We start from the raw sequence: 15746 nt of genomic DNA on the forward strand, positions 1-15746 counted from the left end.
TCAAATTGTGTATAATGTAATAATTTAAGTAGAATAGATTCTAATCATATAATGATCCAGTGTGTTGCACTAGTTCACTGCTTCACTGCTCTATGCCGTCTGGAAATAAATCCTCAGACTGCTTACTGCCCTGGGCATGTACCAAGAAATTACAGGAACACATCAATATACAGTATATCACTGCGTTGAAGCAGGAGACACACAATCGCATCCTAAATACAGTGTTCCAGCACCTTTGACCTCATCCAGAACGTATCATTTCTTGAAAGGGATTGCTGTCCGAATGCACATCTGAATCCTAAACAGAATCTCTAGTAAAATACGATCAGTTGTGATGTCTAGTTTCAAGCATTAACATCCAAAGTACCTGTCTTAGGTGGGGCAGTAAATTTGCCAAGCCACCTGAAAGAATTACCATTTCTACAAATGTCTGTTGTAATTTACACACCTTGCTCCAAGGTCCAGTCAGTCAAAAGCATCTTTATTAATTAGCTTCAGTACCTTGATATTTTTTATTAATCTAATATCAGGAATCTCACCATGTGCACGCTGAGCTGTGGAATATATGTATTTTTTATGTACTGTAAAATTGAAATACCACCTCTTTCTGGTTACTTATCCTTTATTGTATAATCAGGGCCAAGTTTAAGGGAAGAACACATCCTAGACACACAGGAAACCCTCTCGCCCAAAGGGACGACCGGTACTTTGGATGGTCATGATTGAACCTGGCTTACAACAGACTTCTTTGGAAATGGTAATTCTTTCACATGGCTTGGCAAACTACCTGGCCCAGCTAAGACAGGTACTTTGGATGGTAATGCTTGAAACTAGACATCTTTGGATATGGTAATTCTTTCAGGTGGCTTAGCAAACTCCCTGCTCCAGCTAAGACAGGTAGTTTGGATGTTAATGCTTGAAACTAGACATCTTTAGAAATGGTAATTCTTTCTGAGGGCTTGGGAAACTCTATTTCTTTGAATGCACCTGCACCGTTGAATATACTTTAAACCCATGCTTAGCCATGTTTTTAAAATTAAATTATAACGATTTCTGTGTTTGATAATGGTAGCAAAGGCTTCCTCCACCCACTGCTTTGCCAAAGGGGAGTGCTGTTTTCTGGGATGGGTGGAATCTTTGCTCGGGGTAACTTTCTGCTGAGTGCAATATACCTTTCACTTTTCACCTGTAATTGAGACAGGAGGTACAGTAACTCTGAGACTTGACTAAGGTCCTGGATATTGAATCACCACTACGATCAAGAGGTAAGACTTTACATTTTTTCTTTTAAATGCATTAGCTGATAACCCTTTAAAACTAATATGCAGTCAGGCTGATGCATCTTTATTCTTAAGCGTCTCTCAGTGCATTGATATTGTTTTTACTAATCTAATATCAAGAATCTCATCATGTGCATGCTGAGGTGTGGACTATATCTTTGTGTTAAATGGTATTGTTTTGTATATTGTATAATTGAAATACAGCCTCTTTCTGGTTACAAGTATTGGCTTAGAAGACTTCTCCTTGCATTGTATAATCAGGGCCAGTTCAATGGGGCATTTCATTAATTGAGAGCTCTTTCTAGGAGAAAATGCAGTAATTTTTAGTAGTGAATTGCATTTGTTGGTTTTTAACGAGTAAGAGTGCAGGGGGTTTAAACCCGCAATCCAGTGTGTTGAAGTATTTCACAACACTACCTCTAGCACATCTGGAAATAAATCCTCATAATGATTATTGCCCTTGGCATGTACCAAAAAATCAGTGAGCATATATATATATATCACTGTGTTGAAGCTAGAGACACAGAATATCTGCAAAGACATCCTAAATACAGTGTTCCTGCACCTTTGAACTCATCCAGAATGTATCGTTTTTTGAAAGGGATTGCTGTCAGAATGCACAACTGAATCCCAAACAGAATCTCTAGTCAAATGTGATCATTTGTGAAACAGGCAAATGAGTCTCTCAGGGGCCCATTGCTCATTTTCAGACACATGTATGCGATACTTTCACCATGTGTTGAGCAATAGGGATTAAAGATACCAGATGTAAGGTTTAAAAGTGATTCTGAGGTGCAACACATCAGCGATACAGCTAGGCATCTGAAATGCGGGGTTTGAGAGCCCTTCAAGGAACACCGTACCCTAAAGGTACCAGAAGTCCACTAGTGGACTTTGGTACTAATGCTTAGTACAAGCATTAAGTCACTGTCACCCCTGTTACAATGTGATTGCTACATATCTGCATTTGTTGGTTTTTAAGGAGTAAGAGTGCAGGGGGTTTAAACCTGCAATCCAGTGTGATGAAGTATTTCACAACACTACCTCTAGCACATCTGGAAATAAATCCTCATAATGATTATTGACTTGGGCATGTACCAAAAAATCAGTGAGCATATATATATATCACTGTGTTGAAGCTAGAGACACAGAATATCTGCAAAGACATCCTAAATACAGTGTTCCTGCAACTTTGAACTCATCCAGAATGTATCGTTTTTTGAAAGGGATTGCAGTCAGAATGCACAACTGAATCCCAAACAGAATCTCTAGTCAAATATGTTCATTTGTGAAACAGGCAAATGAGTCTCTCAGGGGCCCATTGCTCATTTTCAGACACATGTATGCGATACTTTTACCATGCTTGAGCAATAGGGATTAAAGATACCAGAGGTAAGGTTTAAAAGTTATTCTGAGGTGCAACACATCAGCGATACAGCTAGGCATCTGAAATGCGGGGTTTGAGAGCCCTTCAGGGAGCACCGTACCCTAAAGGTACCAGAAGTCCACTAGTGGACTTAGGTACTAATGCTTAATACAAGCATTAAGTCACTGTCACTCCTGTTACAATGTGATTGCTATATATCTTCCATTCCTTTCATTACCTTTTACTTTTTAAAATGAACTCAAATTGTGTATAATGTAATAATTTAAGTAGAATAAAGTAGAAGTCATTCTGAGGTGCCACATGTGAGGGATACAGCTAAGCATCTGAAATGTAGGGTTTGAGAGCCCTTTCAGGAGCACTGCATCCATTGAGACAGACCCGTGCATGTTAAACAAATGATCATTTCTTTCAGCATTAGAGACTAAATATACTAAACGTATGATGCTAAAACGTTATTTTCACATATATTAATGTAATAAATGATTGCTTATGCTTTATAAACAAATCTAATTAAAATAAAAGCTTAAGTTTTGTATTTATCTTTTACCATAGAACATGATTTTCTTTGTATTTCAAGCTCACAAAGTGACCAAATGACGCACTACATGATATAAGGAAGATTATCACATGCATATCGGTATTATCTTTCTTATGAAAATGCATTCCTTTCATTACCTTTTACTTTTAAAATGAACTCCAATTGTGTAGAATGTAATAATTTAAGTAGAATAGATTCCAATAATATAATGATCCAGTATGTTGCACTGGCCTGGTCAGCCTGGCCTGGGGGATGGTGCACATAGCACTTTCAGTGCTGGAGGTGTTAATGGGGGAGGTGTTGGAGATTGGCAGCTGTGGGGGATGGCTGGGTGAGTAGCTATCAGGGTTTGTAGCTTTTCCTTTGCATCTTGTCCTCTGTGGCCATGATTAAGAGGGACGGCCGGGGGCATTCGTATTGCATTCGTAAATTGTATTTGTTGGTTTTTAAGGAGTAATAGTGCAGGGGGTTTAAACCTGCAATCCAGTGTGATGAAGTATTTCACAACACTACCTCTAGCACATCTGGAAATAAAACCTCATAATGATTATTGCCCTGGGCATGTACCAAAAGATCAGGGAGCATATATATATATCACTGTGTTGAAGCTAGAGATACAGAATAACTGCAAACACATCCTAAATACAGTGTTCCTGCACCTTTGAACTCATCCAGAATGTATCGTTTTTTGAAAGGGATTGCTGTCAGAATGCACAACTGAATCCCAAACAGAATCTGTAGTCAAATATGATCATTTGTGAAACAGGCAAATGAGTCTCTCAGGGGCCCATTGCTCATTTTCAGACACATGTATGCGATACTTTTACCATGCGTTGAGCAATAGGGATTAAAGATACCAGAGGTAAGGTTTAAAAGTGATTCTGAGGTGCAACACATCAGCGATACAGCTAGGCATCTGAAATGCGGGGTTTGAGAGCCCTTCAGGGAGCACCGTACCCTAAGGGTACCAGAAGTCCACTAGTGGACTTAGGTACTAATGCTTAATACAAGCATTAAGTCACTGTCACCTCTGTTACAATGTGATTGCTACATATCTTCCATTCCTTTCATTACCTTTTACTTTTTAAAATGAACTCAAATTGTGTATAATGTAATAATTTAAGTAGAATAAAGTAGAAGTCATTCTGAGGTGCCACATGTGAGGGATACAGCTAAGCATCTGAAATGTAGGGTTTGAGAGCCCTTTCAGGAGCACTGCATCCATTGAGACAGACCCGTGCATGTTAAACAAATGATCATTTCTTTCAGCATTAGAGACTAAATATACTAAACGTATGATGCTAAAACGTTATTTTCACATATATTAATGTAATAAATGATTGCTTATGCTTTATAAACAAATCTAATTAAAATAAAAGCTTAAGATTTGTATTTATCTTGTACCATTGAACATGATTTTCTTTGTATTTCAAGCTCACAAAGTGACCAAATGACGCACTACATGATATAAGGAAGATTATCACATGCATATCGGTATTATCTTTCTTATGAAAATGCATTCCTTTCATTACCATTTACTTTTAAAATGAACTCCAATTGTGTAGAATGTAATAATTTAAGTAGAATAGATTCTAATAATATAATGATCAAGTGTGTTGCACTGGCCTGGTCAGCCTGGCCTGGGGGATGGTGCACATAGCACTTTCAGTGCTGGAGGTGTTAATGGGGGAGGTGTTGGAGATTGGCAGCTGTGGGGGATGGCTGGGTGAGTAGCTGTCAGGGTTTGTAGCTTTTCCTTTGCATCTTGTCCTCTGGGGCCATGATTAAGAGGGACGGCCGGGGGCATTCGTATTGCATTCGTAAATTGCATTTGTTGGTTTTTAAGGAGTAAGAGTGCAGGGGGTTTAAACCTGCAATCCAGTGTGATGAAGTATTTCACAACACTACCTCTAGCACATCTGGAAATAAATCCTCATAATGATTATTGCCCTGGGCATGTACCAAAAAATCAGTGAGCATATATATATATAAACACATCCTAAATACAGTGCTCCTGCACCTAACCGTAACCCTAACCTACCTAATGATTTAAGTAGAATAGATTCTTATAATGTAATGATAAAGTGTGTTGCACTACTTCACTGCATCAAAGCTCTATGCCGTCTGGAAATAAATCCTCAGTCTACTTATTGCCCTGGGCATGTACCTATAAATCACTGAGCATATATATATATATATCACTGTGTTGAAGCTAGAGACACAGAATCACTGCAAACACATCCTAAACACAGTGTTCTTGCACCTTTGACCTCATCCAGAACGTAACATTCTTCGAAAGGGATTGCTGTCCAAATGCACATCTGAATCCCAAACAGAATCTCTAGTAAAATATGATAATTTGTGAAACAGGCAAATGAGTGTCACAGGGGCCCATTCCTTATTGTTAGACACATATATACAAAGCTTTCACCATGCATTAAGCAATAGGGATTATAGACACCACAGGTAAGGTTAGAAGTCATTCTGAGGTGCCACATTTGAAGGATACAGCTAGGCATCTGAAATGCAGGGTTTGAGAGCCCTTCAGGAGCAATGCATCCTTTGAGACACACCTGTGCATGTTAAACAAATGATCATTTCCTTCAGCATTAGGGACTAAATATACTAAACGTATGATTCTAAAATGTTATTTTCACATATATTAATGTAATGTAATGCTTATGCTTTATAAACAAATCTAATTTAAACAAGCTTAAGTTTTGTATTTATCTTGTACCATAGAACATGATTTTCTTTGTATTTCAAGCCCACAAAGTGTGCAAATGACGCACTACATGATATAAGGACGATTATCACATGCATATCGATATTATCTTTCTTATGAAAATGCATTCCTTTCATTACCTTTTACTTTTTAAAATGAACTCAAATTGTGTATAATGTAATAATTTAAGTAGAATAGATTCTAATCATATAATGATCCAGTGTGTTGCACTACTTCACTGCTTCACTGCTCTATGCCGTCTGGAAATAAATCCTCAGACTGCTTACTGCCCTGGGCATGTACCAAGAAATTACAGGAGCACATCTATATACAGTATATCACTGCGTTGAAGCAGGAGACACACAATCGCATCCTAAATACAGTGTTCCAGCACCTTTGACCTCATCCAGAACGTATCATTTCTTGAAAGGGATTGCTGTCCGAATGCACATCTGAATCCCAAACAGAATCTCTAGTAAAATACGATCAGTTGTGATATCTAGTTTCAAGCATTAACATCCAAAGTATCTGTCTTAGGTGGGGCAGTAAATTTGCCAAGCCACCTGAAAGAATTACTTTTTCTAAAGATGTCTGTTGTAATTTACACACCTTGCTCCAAGGTCCAGTCAGTCAAAAGCATCTTTGTTAATTAGCCTCAGTGCCTTGATATTTTTAATTAATCTAATATCAGGAATATCACCATGTGCATGCTGAGCTGTGGAATGTATGTATTTTTTATGTACTGTAAAATCGAAATACCTCCTCTTTCTGATTACTTATCCTTTATTGTATAATCAGGGCCAAATAAATCTAAATCAGTGTCACCTGCTGGGTTCAAAACGCCTTCAGGAGACACCAAATAGGAGGCACTGGACTATAAATACCCATCCATGTTATAACACACTCACCAAGGGTTTTTTAGTTTAACTCTGAGCTTTGAGATATTTAATACCTATGGTACCCATATTCACCCTTTATTTAAGGGAAGTACACATCCTAGACACACAGGAAACCCTCTCGCCCCAAGGGACGACCAGTACTTTGGATGGTCATGATTGAACCTGGCTTACAACAGACTTCTTTGGAAATGGTAATTCTTTCACATGGCTTGGCAAACTACCTGGCCCAGCTAAGACAGGTACTTTGGATGTTAATGCTTGAAACTAGACATCTTTGGATATGGTAATTCTTTCAGGTTGCTTAGCAAGCTCCCTGCTCCAGCTAAGACAGGTAGTTTGGATGTTAATGCTTGAAACTAGACATCTTTAGAAATGGTAATTCTTTCTGAGGGCTTGGGAAACTCTATTTCTTTGAATGCACCTGCACCGTTGAATATACTTTAAACCCATGCTTAGCCATGTTTTTAAAATTAAATTATAACGATTTCTGTGTTTGATAATGGTAGCAAAGGCTTCCTCCACCCACTGCTTTGCCAAAGGGGAGTGCTGTTTTCTGGGATGGGTAGAGTCTTTGCTCGGGGTAACTTTCTGCTGAGTGCAATATACCTTTCACTTTTCACCTGCAATCGAGACAGGAGGTACAGTAACTCTGAGACTTGACTAAGGTCCTGGATATTGAATCACCACTACGATCAAGAGGTAAGACTTTACATTTTTACTTTTAAATGCATTTGCTGATAACCTTTTAAAACTAATATGCAGTTAGGCAGATGCATCTTTATTCTTAAGCGTCTCTCAGTGCATTGATATTGTTTTTACTAATCTAATATCAAGAATATCACTGTGTTGAAGCTAGAGACACAGAATATCTGCAAACACATCCTAAATACAGTGTTCCTGCACCTTTGAACTCATCCAGAATGTATCGTTTTTTGAAAGGGATTGCTGTCAGAATGCACAACTGAATCCCAAACAGAATCTCTAGTCAAATGTGATCATTTGTGAATCAGGCAAATGAGTCTCTCAGGGGCCCATTGCTCATTTTCAGACACATGTATGCAATACTTTCACCATGTGTTGAGCAATAGGGATTAAAGATACCAGATGTAAGGTTTAAAAGTGATTCTGAGGTGCAACACATCAGCGATACAGCTGGGCATCTGAAATGCGGGGTTTGAGAGCCCTTCAGGGAACACCGTACCCTAAAGGTACCAGAAGTCCACTAGTGGACTTAGGTACTAATGCTTAGTACAAGCAAAAAGTCACTGTCACCCCTGTTACAATGTGATTGCTACATATCTTTCATTCCTTTCATTACCCTTTACTTTTAAAAATGAACTCAAATTGTGTATAATGTAATAATTTAAGTAGAATAAAGTAGAAGTCATTCTGAGGTGCCACATGTGAGGGATACAGCTAGGCATCTGAAATGCAGGGTTTGAGAGCCCTTTCAGGAGCACTGCATCCATTGAGACAGACCCGTGCATGTTAAACAAATAGATTCTAATAATATAATGATCCAGTGTGTTGCACTACTTCACTGCTTCACTGCTCTATGCCGTCTGGAAATAAATCCTCAGACTGCTTACTGCCCTGGGCATGTACCAAGAAATTACAGGAGCACATCAATATACAGTATATCACTGCGTTGAAGCAGGAGACACACAATCGCATCCTAAATACAGTGTTCCAGCACCTTTGACCTCATCCAGAACGTATCATTTCTTGAAAGGGATTGCTGTCCGAATGCACATCTGAATCCCAAACAGAATCTCTAGTAAAATACGATCAGTTGTGATGTCTAGTTTCAAGCATTAACATCCAAAGTACCTGTCTTAGGTGGGGCAGTAAATTTGCCAAGCCACCTGAAAGAATTACCATTTCTAAAGATGTCTGTTGTAATTTACACACCTTGCTCCAAGGTCCAGTCAGTCAAAAGCATCTTTATTAATTAGCCTCAGTGCCTTGATATTTTTTATTAATCTAATATCTAATATCTAATCTAATAGCATGTGCATGCTGAGCTGTGGAAAGTATGTATTTTTTTATGTACTGTAAAATCGAAATACCACCTCTTTCTGGTTACTTATCCTTTATTGTATAATCAGGGCCAAGTAAAACTAAATCAGTGTCACCTGCTGGGTTCAAAACGCCTTCAGGGGACACCAAATAGGAGGCACTGGACTATAAATACCCATCCATGTTATAACACACTTACCAAGGGTTTTTTAGTTTAACTCTGAGCTTTGAGAGATTTAATACCTATGGTACCCATATTCACCCTTTATTTAAGGGAAGTACACATCCTAGACACACAGGAAACCCTCTCGCCCCAAGGGACGACCGGTACTTTGGATGGTCATGATTGAACCTGGCTTACAACAGACTTCTTTGGAAATGGTAATTCTTTCACATGGCTTGGCAAACTACCTGGCCCAGCTAAGACAGGTACTTTGGATGTTAATGCTTGAAGCTAGACATCTTTGGATATGGTAATTCTTTCAGGTGGCTTAGCAAACTCCCTGCTCCAGCTAAGACAGGTACTTTGGATGTTAATGCTTGAAACTAGACATCTTTAGAAATGGCAATTCTTTCTGAGGGCTTGGGAAACTCTATTTCTTTGAATGCACTTGCACCGTTGAATATACTTTAAACCCATGCTTAGCCATGTTTTTAAAATTAAATTATAACGATTTCTGTGTTTGATAATGGTAGCAAAGGCTTCCTCCACCCACTGCTTTGCCAAAGGGGAGTGCTGTTTTCTGGGAGGGGTGGAGTCTTTGCTCGGGGTAACTTTCTGCTGAGTGCAATATAACTTTCACTTTTCACCTGCAATCGAGACAGGAGGTACAGTAACTCTGAGACTTGACTAAGGTCCTGGATATTGAATCACCACTACGATCAAGAGGTAAGACTTTATATTTTTACTTTTAAATGCATTTGCTGATAACCTTTTAAAACTAATATGCAGTCAGGCAGATGCATCTTTATTCTTAAGCGTCTCTCAGTGCATTGATATTGTTTTTACTAATCTAATATCAAGAATCTCATCATGTGATTAATTGATTAATTGCAATAGTGTAACTGCAAATGAATATAGATGAGAATGTATGTTTGTTCATATGCAATGGCATGAGCAGTTTCTCATTGCAGTGGATTTTCAGGGCCAATTCATCTTCCATCTTATACTGAATATGAAAGGTAGTTGTTTCTATATGGACTCAGTCTTTGGAATTTGTATATATATATATTTCAGTGATCCCTCAGCCATTCCTTCTGTATTGTAATTCAATTTCTCTTTTAAAATTCCTTCCCCACTTCTAGGACCTGCAGTTGCTGAACTCCACAATGGCTCCTATTGGAAAGTCTGTGACTGAGACCAAGTAAGTGTTCACTTTTTTATGAAACCATTATTTATTTTGGAGCAATGACCAATTCTTATATAAATACAATGAAATCATTATGCTCAAACTATGAGAGAGAAAATTAAGGATAATTTAAGAAATCAGTCTTAGCTTGTTTCTATACACAGATGGTATAATTTATTTTCAAAGGAAACCCGCGAGGATTCCCCTGGTGTGCAAGATGTGCCTGAATACTTTTGATCAGCTTCCTGCTCACTTGAAGAGGGCGTGTATGAAGCACGCCACGGCAGAAGAGATCAGGATGGCCTCTCAACAGGCGAGGGAGGACATGATGAATCACCTGAAGAACGGGGTCATCGTGGATTACCACAGAATAGAAATTGTGTCTGGTGAGGCAAACAGGATAGCGGTTGTAAGACTGCTAGAGTCCTCGGGCCTTTTTGTACGTGGGAAGCCTGAAGACACATTGGCACGGTGAGATATTTTTAATATGTAAGGCTTCTGTAGTTTCTTTTTGAAATCACTGTTACAACATATTATGTAAAAGCATGTTGAAAAGAATCTACCTGCATTCCAGCGGCCCTGAGCAAGAGGCCACTGTCCAGGAGGAAGAGATGCCAGAGGCTGCTCCAGAAACTGAAGCAGAAGCGGAGGAGGAAGGGGAAGATGGGGAACAGTAAGACTCTCTGCTCAATAGGGTTTCTAGTGCTTTATTTTTTATTTGCACGTTGTATGTATAAAATTAGATTTTGTTTCACAGAGGCAAGAAAAAATGTAGCCTTAATTGGGATGTCAGTGAATTGGTAGATATACACATTCACACAGGGCCACATCTAAAGCCATTTTCTCCCAGAAGCCAACTAAGAAAACGGAAACACTTATAATACATGTAATTGTCCATGTGTCTTATATCTACAGGGTGTCAGTTAAAGGTAATCTAAAAGCTCTCCGAAAAAGAGTTGCCCTGGCTGGACTTTACAGAAAACACTCTCTTGATTCTCCTCTCCTGGCTGGCTTTAAACAATACCTTATCCAGGGCCTGGGAATGGTAAACTGCTCCAAGGAGGTAGGTATTTGGTACATGGTTTTACTCGGCTTAAACTTCACAGGATGTTGGTCATAAAAATAATGACTTTCTCTATATATGTTTTTCAGGTTGAAAATGTCTCCAGGTTCCTGTTTTTTATGGATCCATCAGATGTTTCCTTAAGTTTTCTGAAGGACCTTTCCAAAATGCAGACATTTGTTTCCCAGTTGAAGATGACTGGGTTGTCTCACCAGACCATTGCAGGTTATATCATTAATATCAGCAGATTCCTGCTCTTCATCCGAAAAAACACTAACCTGCAAGTGGAGGATCCCAGTCTAGCTAAGAGTTTAATAGACTTCCAGAGCAATCTAAAGGATATAAAAAAGAGAAACAACAAGAGTGTCAGACAGGAAATAACCAGAAAGAGGTACTTTACTTATTAAATGTTGGTTCAACTTGTACTTGCTTTTCTATTCAAACACATGAATTTTGCCTTTTGGAGGCTGATAGTATTGTTCTCTCTCCCCCAGACTAACACAGCTGCAGAGTCCTCCACCTAAACTAAGCGATTGCTTGAAGGTGTTGAGTGTTGCAAAGAAAGATGTGCAGCGGATACTGGGCAAGACACACGCCTCTGCAGACATCACCACAAGTGAACGGATTGTTGTGATGCTTTACCTGCAGGCCATTCTCCAGCTGAAGCACCTTCAGCGCCCAGGGGTGGTAAAGAATATGACAGTAAGCATCCCTTCATACAACCAAGAATTTTGATTATAGATGTTCTTTTCGAGAAATTGTTTTTAATTAATATTTGTACTAAAAAAATCTTCTGAATTCAGGTCCTGGATTGGATACGGCGAAAAATTGTTGTGAATAAAAGTGGGCAAAACAGGGTAATAATCTCTGTCAAAGAGCGCATGGCTGCAACTCAGCGACTAGCTTCCTTTGCACTAAATGAAGAAGAGGAAAAGGTGAGTTGAAGGTTATATTTTGATATTTCATTGCTAAAAACTGTCTTTAGCATTCAATGGTATGTGAAGAATACTGCATTTAAACTGCATTTTTATTTTTTTTATTTTCTCAGATGTTTCACTGCTACTTCATTAACTTACGCTGTGATGCAAACTGCAGGATGGAAATAGAACATTTTTTTGTGTATGCAGGAGGAGAACCAGTTCACAATCCTACCTATGATCTGCGAAGACTGCATGAGAAGTAAATTGAATTATATAATTATTTTGATGTATTTTCTTTTTACTTTTCTGTGGCTTGAAAACAACTATTTTATATATGTTTGTTTTGCAGGTACCACCTACCACTGATTACTTGCTATGTTGCAAGAAGGGCATTTGAAATGGAAATAAAGAAGCTACCTATTGATCAGAAAACTGTCCTGAATGATTATTTAGGTGTTTCAAATGGAACTGTTGAAAACCTAGCCAGAAGGCTGACAGATGAGGACATGTGCTCAGCCAGCGAACTAATTCATGGCATTGTAGAAGCAGGATCTCTGTAAGTGTCACAGTGATATCCAAATTCAGTATTTGAAAGTCAATATTTAGGATAAACATAAATTTCTCATATTTTTTTAAACTTCAGTTCATCATCAGGAGAGCAATCTTCAGGCTATGGACAAGAACGTACAGCTGCTATACGGTAAGTTTTAATTCAATATCCCTCTTTCAGTTACCTTTTAGCCACTCTGTCTTAGATCTGAGATATTTAAGTTTTCTTTTTATAAATAGGTCCACTGTGGCAGCTGCTGCATATAGATGCCCAAAGATGGATGATGCTGCAGCCTTCCAGAAGCTGATACAGATTTTTCCCGTGACATTAGATGGGCAGCCTCCTAGAAAGAAAGAGCGCCTGAGAGTGACCGGCATTCACGATCGCCACTGTTACAATAGATGGAGAGCTGAGCAGAGGAAAAGGAGGCAACAGAACATATTCGGTAAGAACAGGATTTCTTCCCTTTTTAAAGAGTAATATTTCAAGAGTCTATTACTGGATATATTCTTTGGGTGGATTTCTGATATCTCACTACAGATCAATACAATAGACGGTTACCAACAGAAAGCCAAGTGACCCATTATATAGAAAAAATGGGATGGTCAACCAATACACCAGCTGTGTCCGAGGTACTTCAGAACTGGAAGCCGCATGTAGAAGTCCAACCAAATGGCAAGGACATTGAAAATCTGGTAAAACTCCAAACCTGGAGAGGCCTGCACATCGTTGACGATCCTGTGAAAGGGAAGAAGGTTATAACTTCCAGGCGTTTCCAGAAGGGAGAGGTGGTATGTGATTACCATGGCAAGGTTATCACAAAGACAGCTGGAGAAGCCCTAATGGCACAGATGGCAGAAGGAGACATGGGATATCTATTCTTTTTTGATGGACCTAAACAAAAAATGTGCATTGATTCGCGTGAAGAACACTGCACCTGCCACCCGGATATGGACACAATTGGAAGGCGCATAAATCATTCAAACAAAAAAGCCAACCTCAGACCAATTAAAGAATCTTTTGTAATTGACGAAAAGACTGACATAACAATTCTGTTCTTGGCAAAAAGAGAGATTGTAGTGGGAGAAGAGCTCCTATATGATTACGGTGTCTCCAGGAAGTCGTTTAATGGAGAAGGACAATCTCTGGAGTGGTTGGACGAATGATCATAAAATAAAGCTTTTATCTCCTCTGCCTCTCCACGGCAGAGGAGATCAGGATGACCTCTCAACAGGCGAGGAAGGACATGATAAATCACCTGAAAAACGGGGTCATCGTGGATTACAACAGAATAGAGATCGTGTCTGGTGAGGCAAACAGGACAGTGGTTGTAAGACTGCTGGAGTCCTTGGGCCTTTTTGTACATGGGAAGCCTGAAGACACATTGGCACGGTGAGATATTTTTAATTTGTAAGGCTTCTGTAGTTTCTTTTTGAAATCATTGTTACAACATATTATGTAAAAGCATGTTGAAAAGAATCTACCTAATAAAATAAAATAAATATGCCAACCTGTATCACAATCACAAACCCCTACTCTTAAGGGCGCTCCAGCCCTTCCTGATTTGCCTCATTCCCCGCATCTGTTCCTTGTTCCTACCCTGTTTCAGTTCAACTTTAAAAGCCAGGTGCTCATTTCACTCGAGGCTCTGCACCTGATCTCCGCATCGTGTGAGCCCGGGTCCTGGTTGTGCCTGGCTCCGTTGTGTTTTTAGCTTCCTGCTCCTGTTCCTGTTCCATTTGTTACTGCTAAAAAATGCCACATGCTTTAAACAAAACAAAAAAAGATTTAAAGATGTGAACCATTTCTTAAATTTGTTGACACTATCTGAACAGCACAGCATTCCCAGAATGGACAATGGAGTTTTCAGCAGCATTAGACGGGCAGCCTCTTGGGAAGAGAGAAGGAATGAGACCGACTGGACTTCATTAATGACACCGTTCTTATTGAAAGAGAACAGAAAGATAAGTCTGGATAATAATTCTTACTCTGATTTTATTATTTTCTTTCATTATCTACAAAATAGATTTTTGATAAGCTTCTTTTGAAACTGCCCAACATTACCAAACAGAAGAATGTTTCGGCAGGACACCATTTGTGCATCAAAAGCACTGGAGAGGTATATATGACAGCCTATTTTCTGCCACTGAAATACTAATTGCTTCATTTCAGTTCATCCTTAGGCGAGCAGAAGAAAAAGAAGTTTGATGGAATTAGATGGAATTCCTCTTGGGAAGAAAGATAACAGAGACTGACTGGACTTCAAGAACAGCACCTTTCTGATTCACAGCGAACAGAACACAAAAGATGAGTCTAGGGAACAATTGCTTTATTTTCTTAATTAAAATTTCTGAAAAGTTTAAGGACAACAGCAATGAACATTGTTAATGAGTTAGAGGTTAGATAGACCTGTATTTCCAGTGGTTTGTCATTTCAACAATGTTTTAAAATTGAATTTCTATAAAGTGGACACCCTTGACATACACAAAATGAAACCATTTCATTTTCATTTTGGAGCTAAACTGCAGGAAACATTTTTTCAGTAAACTGTTAAAAGCATATTATGGTCTGAAAGCCAAGATATTATTTGTGACCACATTAATTAATTACTTTTTAAACTGTAAAGCAATAATCTGCCAACATGGCTAGTTTCTATCACTGAGCTGGGATTTCTAGTTACGACAGAGATCAGTTTCTTAAACAGAATAAAATAAAATTGTCTCCATCCTGGAAATTCAGTCACGAATTTGAATAGGGCTTATGGCATTTGATCAGTTTCACAGCCTAATTGTACTGTATTCGTTTTTTAAATGATTCACAATTGTGAATATTAGAAATATTAATGCACAGAGTTCCTTAGGCTTTTATTTTTTAATTTTGTTGTCAACACAATCATAATGATTATGCATATGCTATTTTTTGTAGCTGTCACCTGCCATTCACTACCAGAAAAGATGCAAGGATGTACATGAAGAGGTGTGATGACCACGACGACAGTGCCGTGGCTCAGGACGAA

General features: G+C 38.7%; 1 protein-coding gene across 1 annotated transcript; it reads left to right on the forward strand.

Annotated features, from left to right (window-relative positions):
- The first annotated feature begins 10177 nt into the window (after nt 1-10177).
- Nucleotides 10178-13896, forward strand: LOC148808822 (uncharacterized). Its single transcript, XM_088909361.1, has 12 exons — nt 10178-10212; nt 10384-10668; nt 10772-10870; nt 11113-11260; nt 11350-11651; nt 11755-11962; nt 12064-12195; nt 12309-12439; nt 12530-12736; nt 12824-12880; nt 12970-13175; nt 13271-13896. Exons 1-12 carry the CDS (start codon nt 10178-10180, stop codon nt 13894-13896), a joined length of 2436 nt encoding a protein of 811 aa, XP_088765487.1.
- Nucleotides 13897-15746: the final 1850 nt, after the last annotated feature.

This window comes from Atractosteus spatula, unplaced genomic scaffold (assembly GCF_055471065.1).
Source record: "Atractosteus spatula isolate fAtrSpa1 unplaced genomic scaffold, fAtrSpa1.hap1 Scaffold_19, whole genome shotgun sequence".
Classification (NCBI taxonomy): domain Eukaryota; kingdom Metazoa; phylum Chordata; class Actinopteri; order Semionotiformes; family Lepisosteidae; genus Atractosteus; species Atractosteus spatula.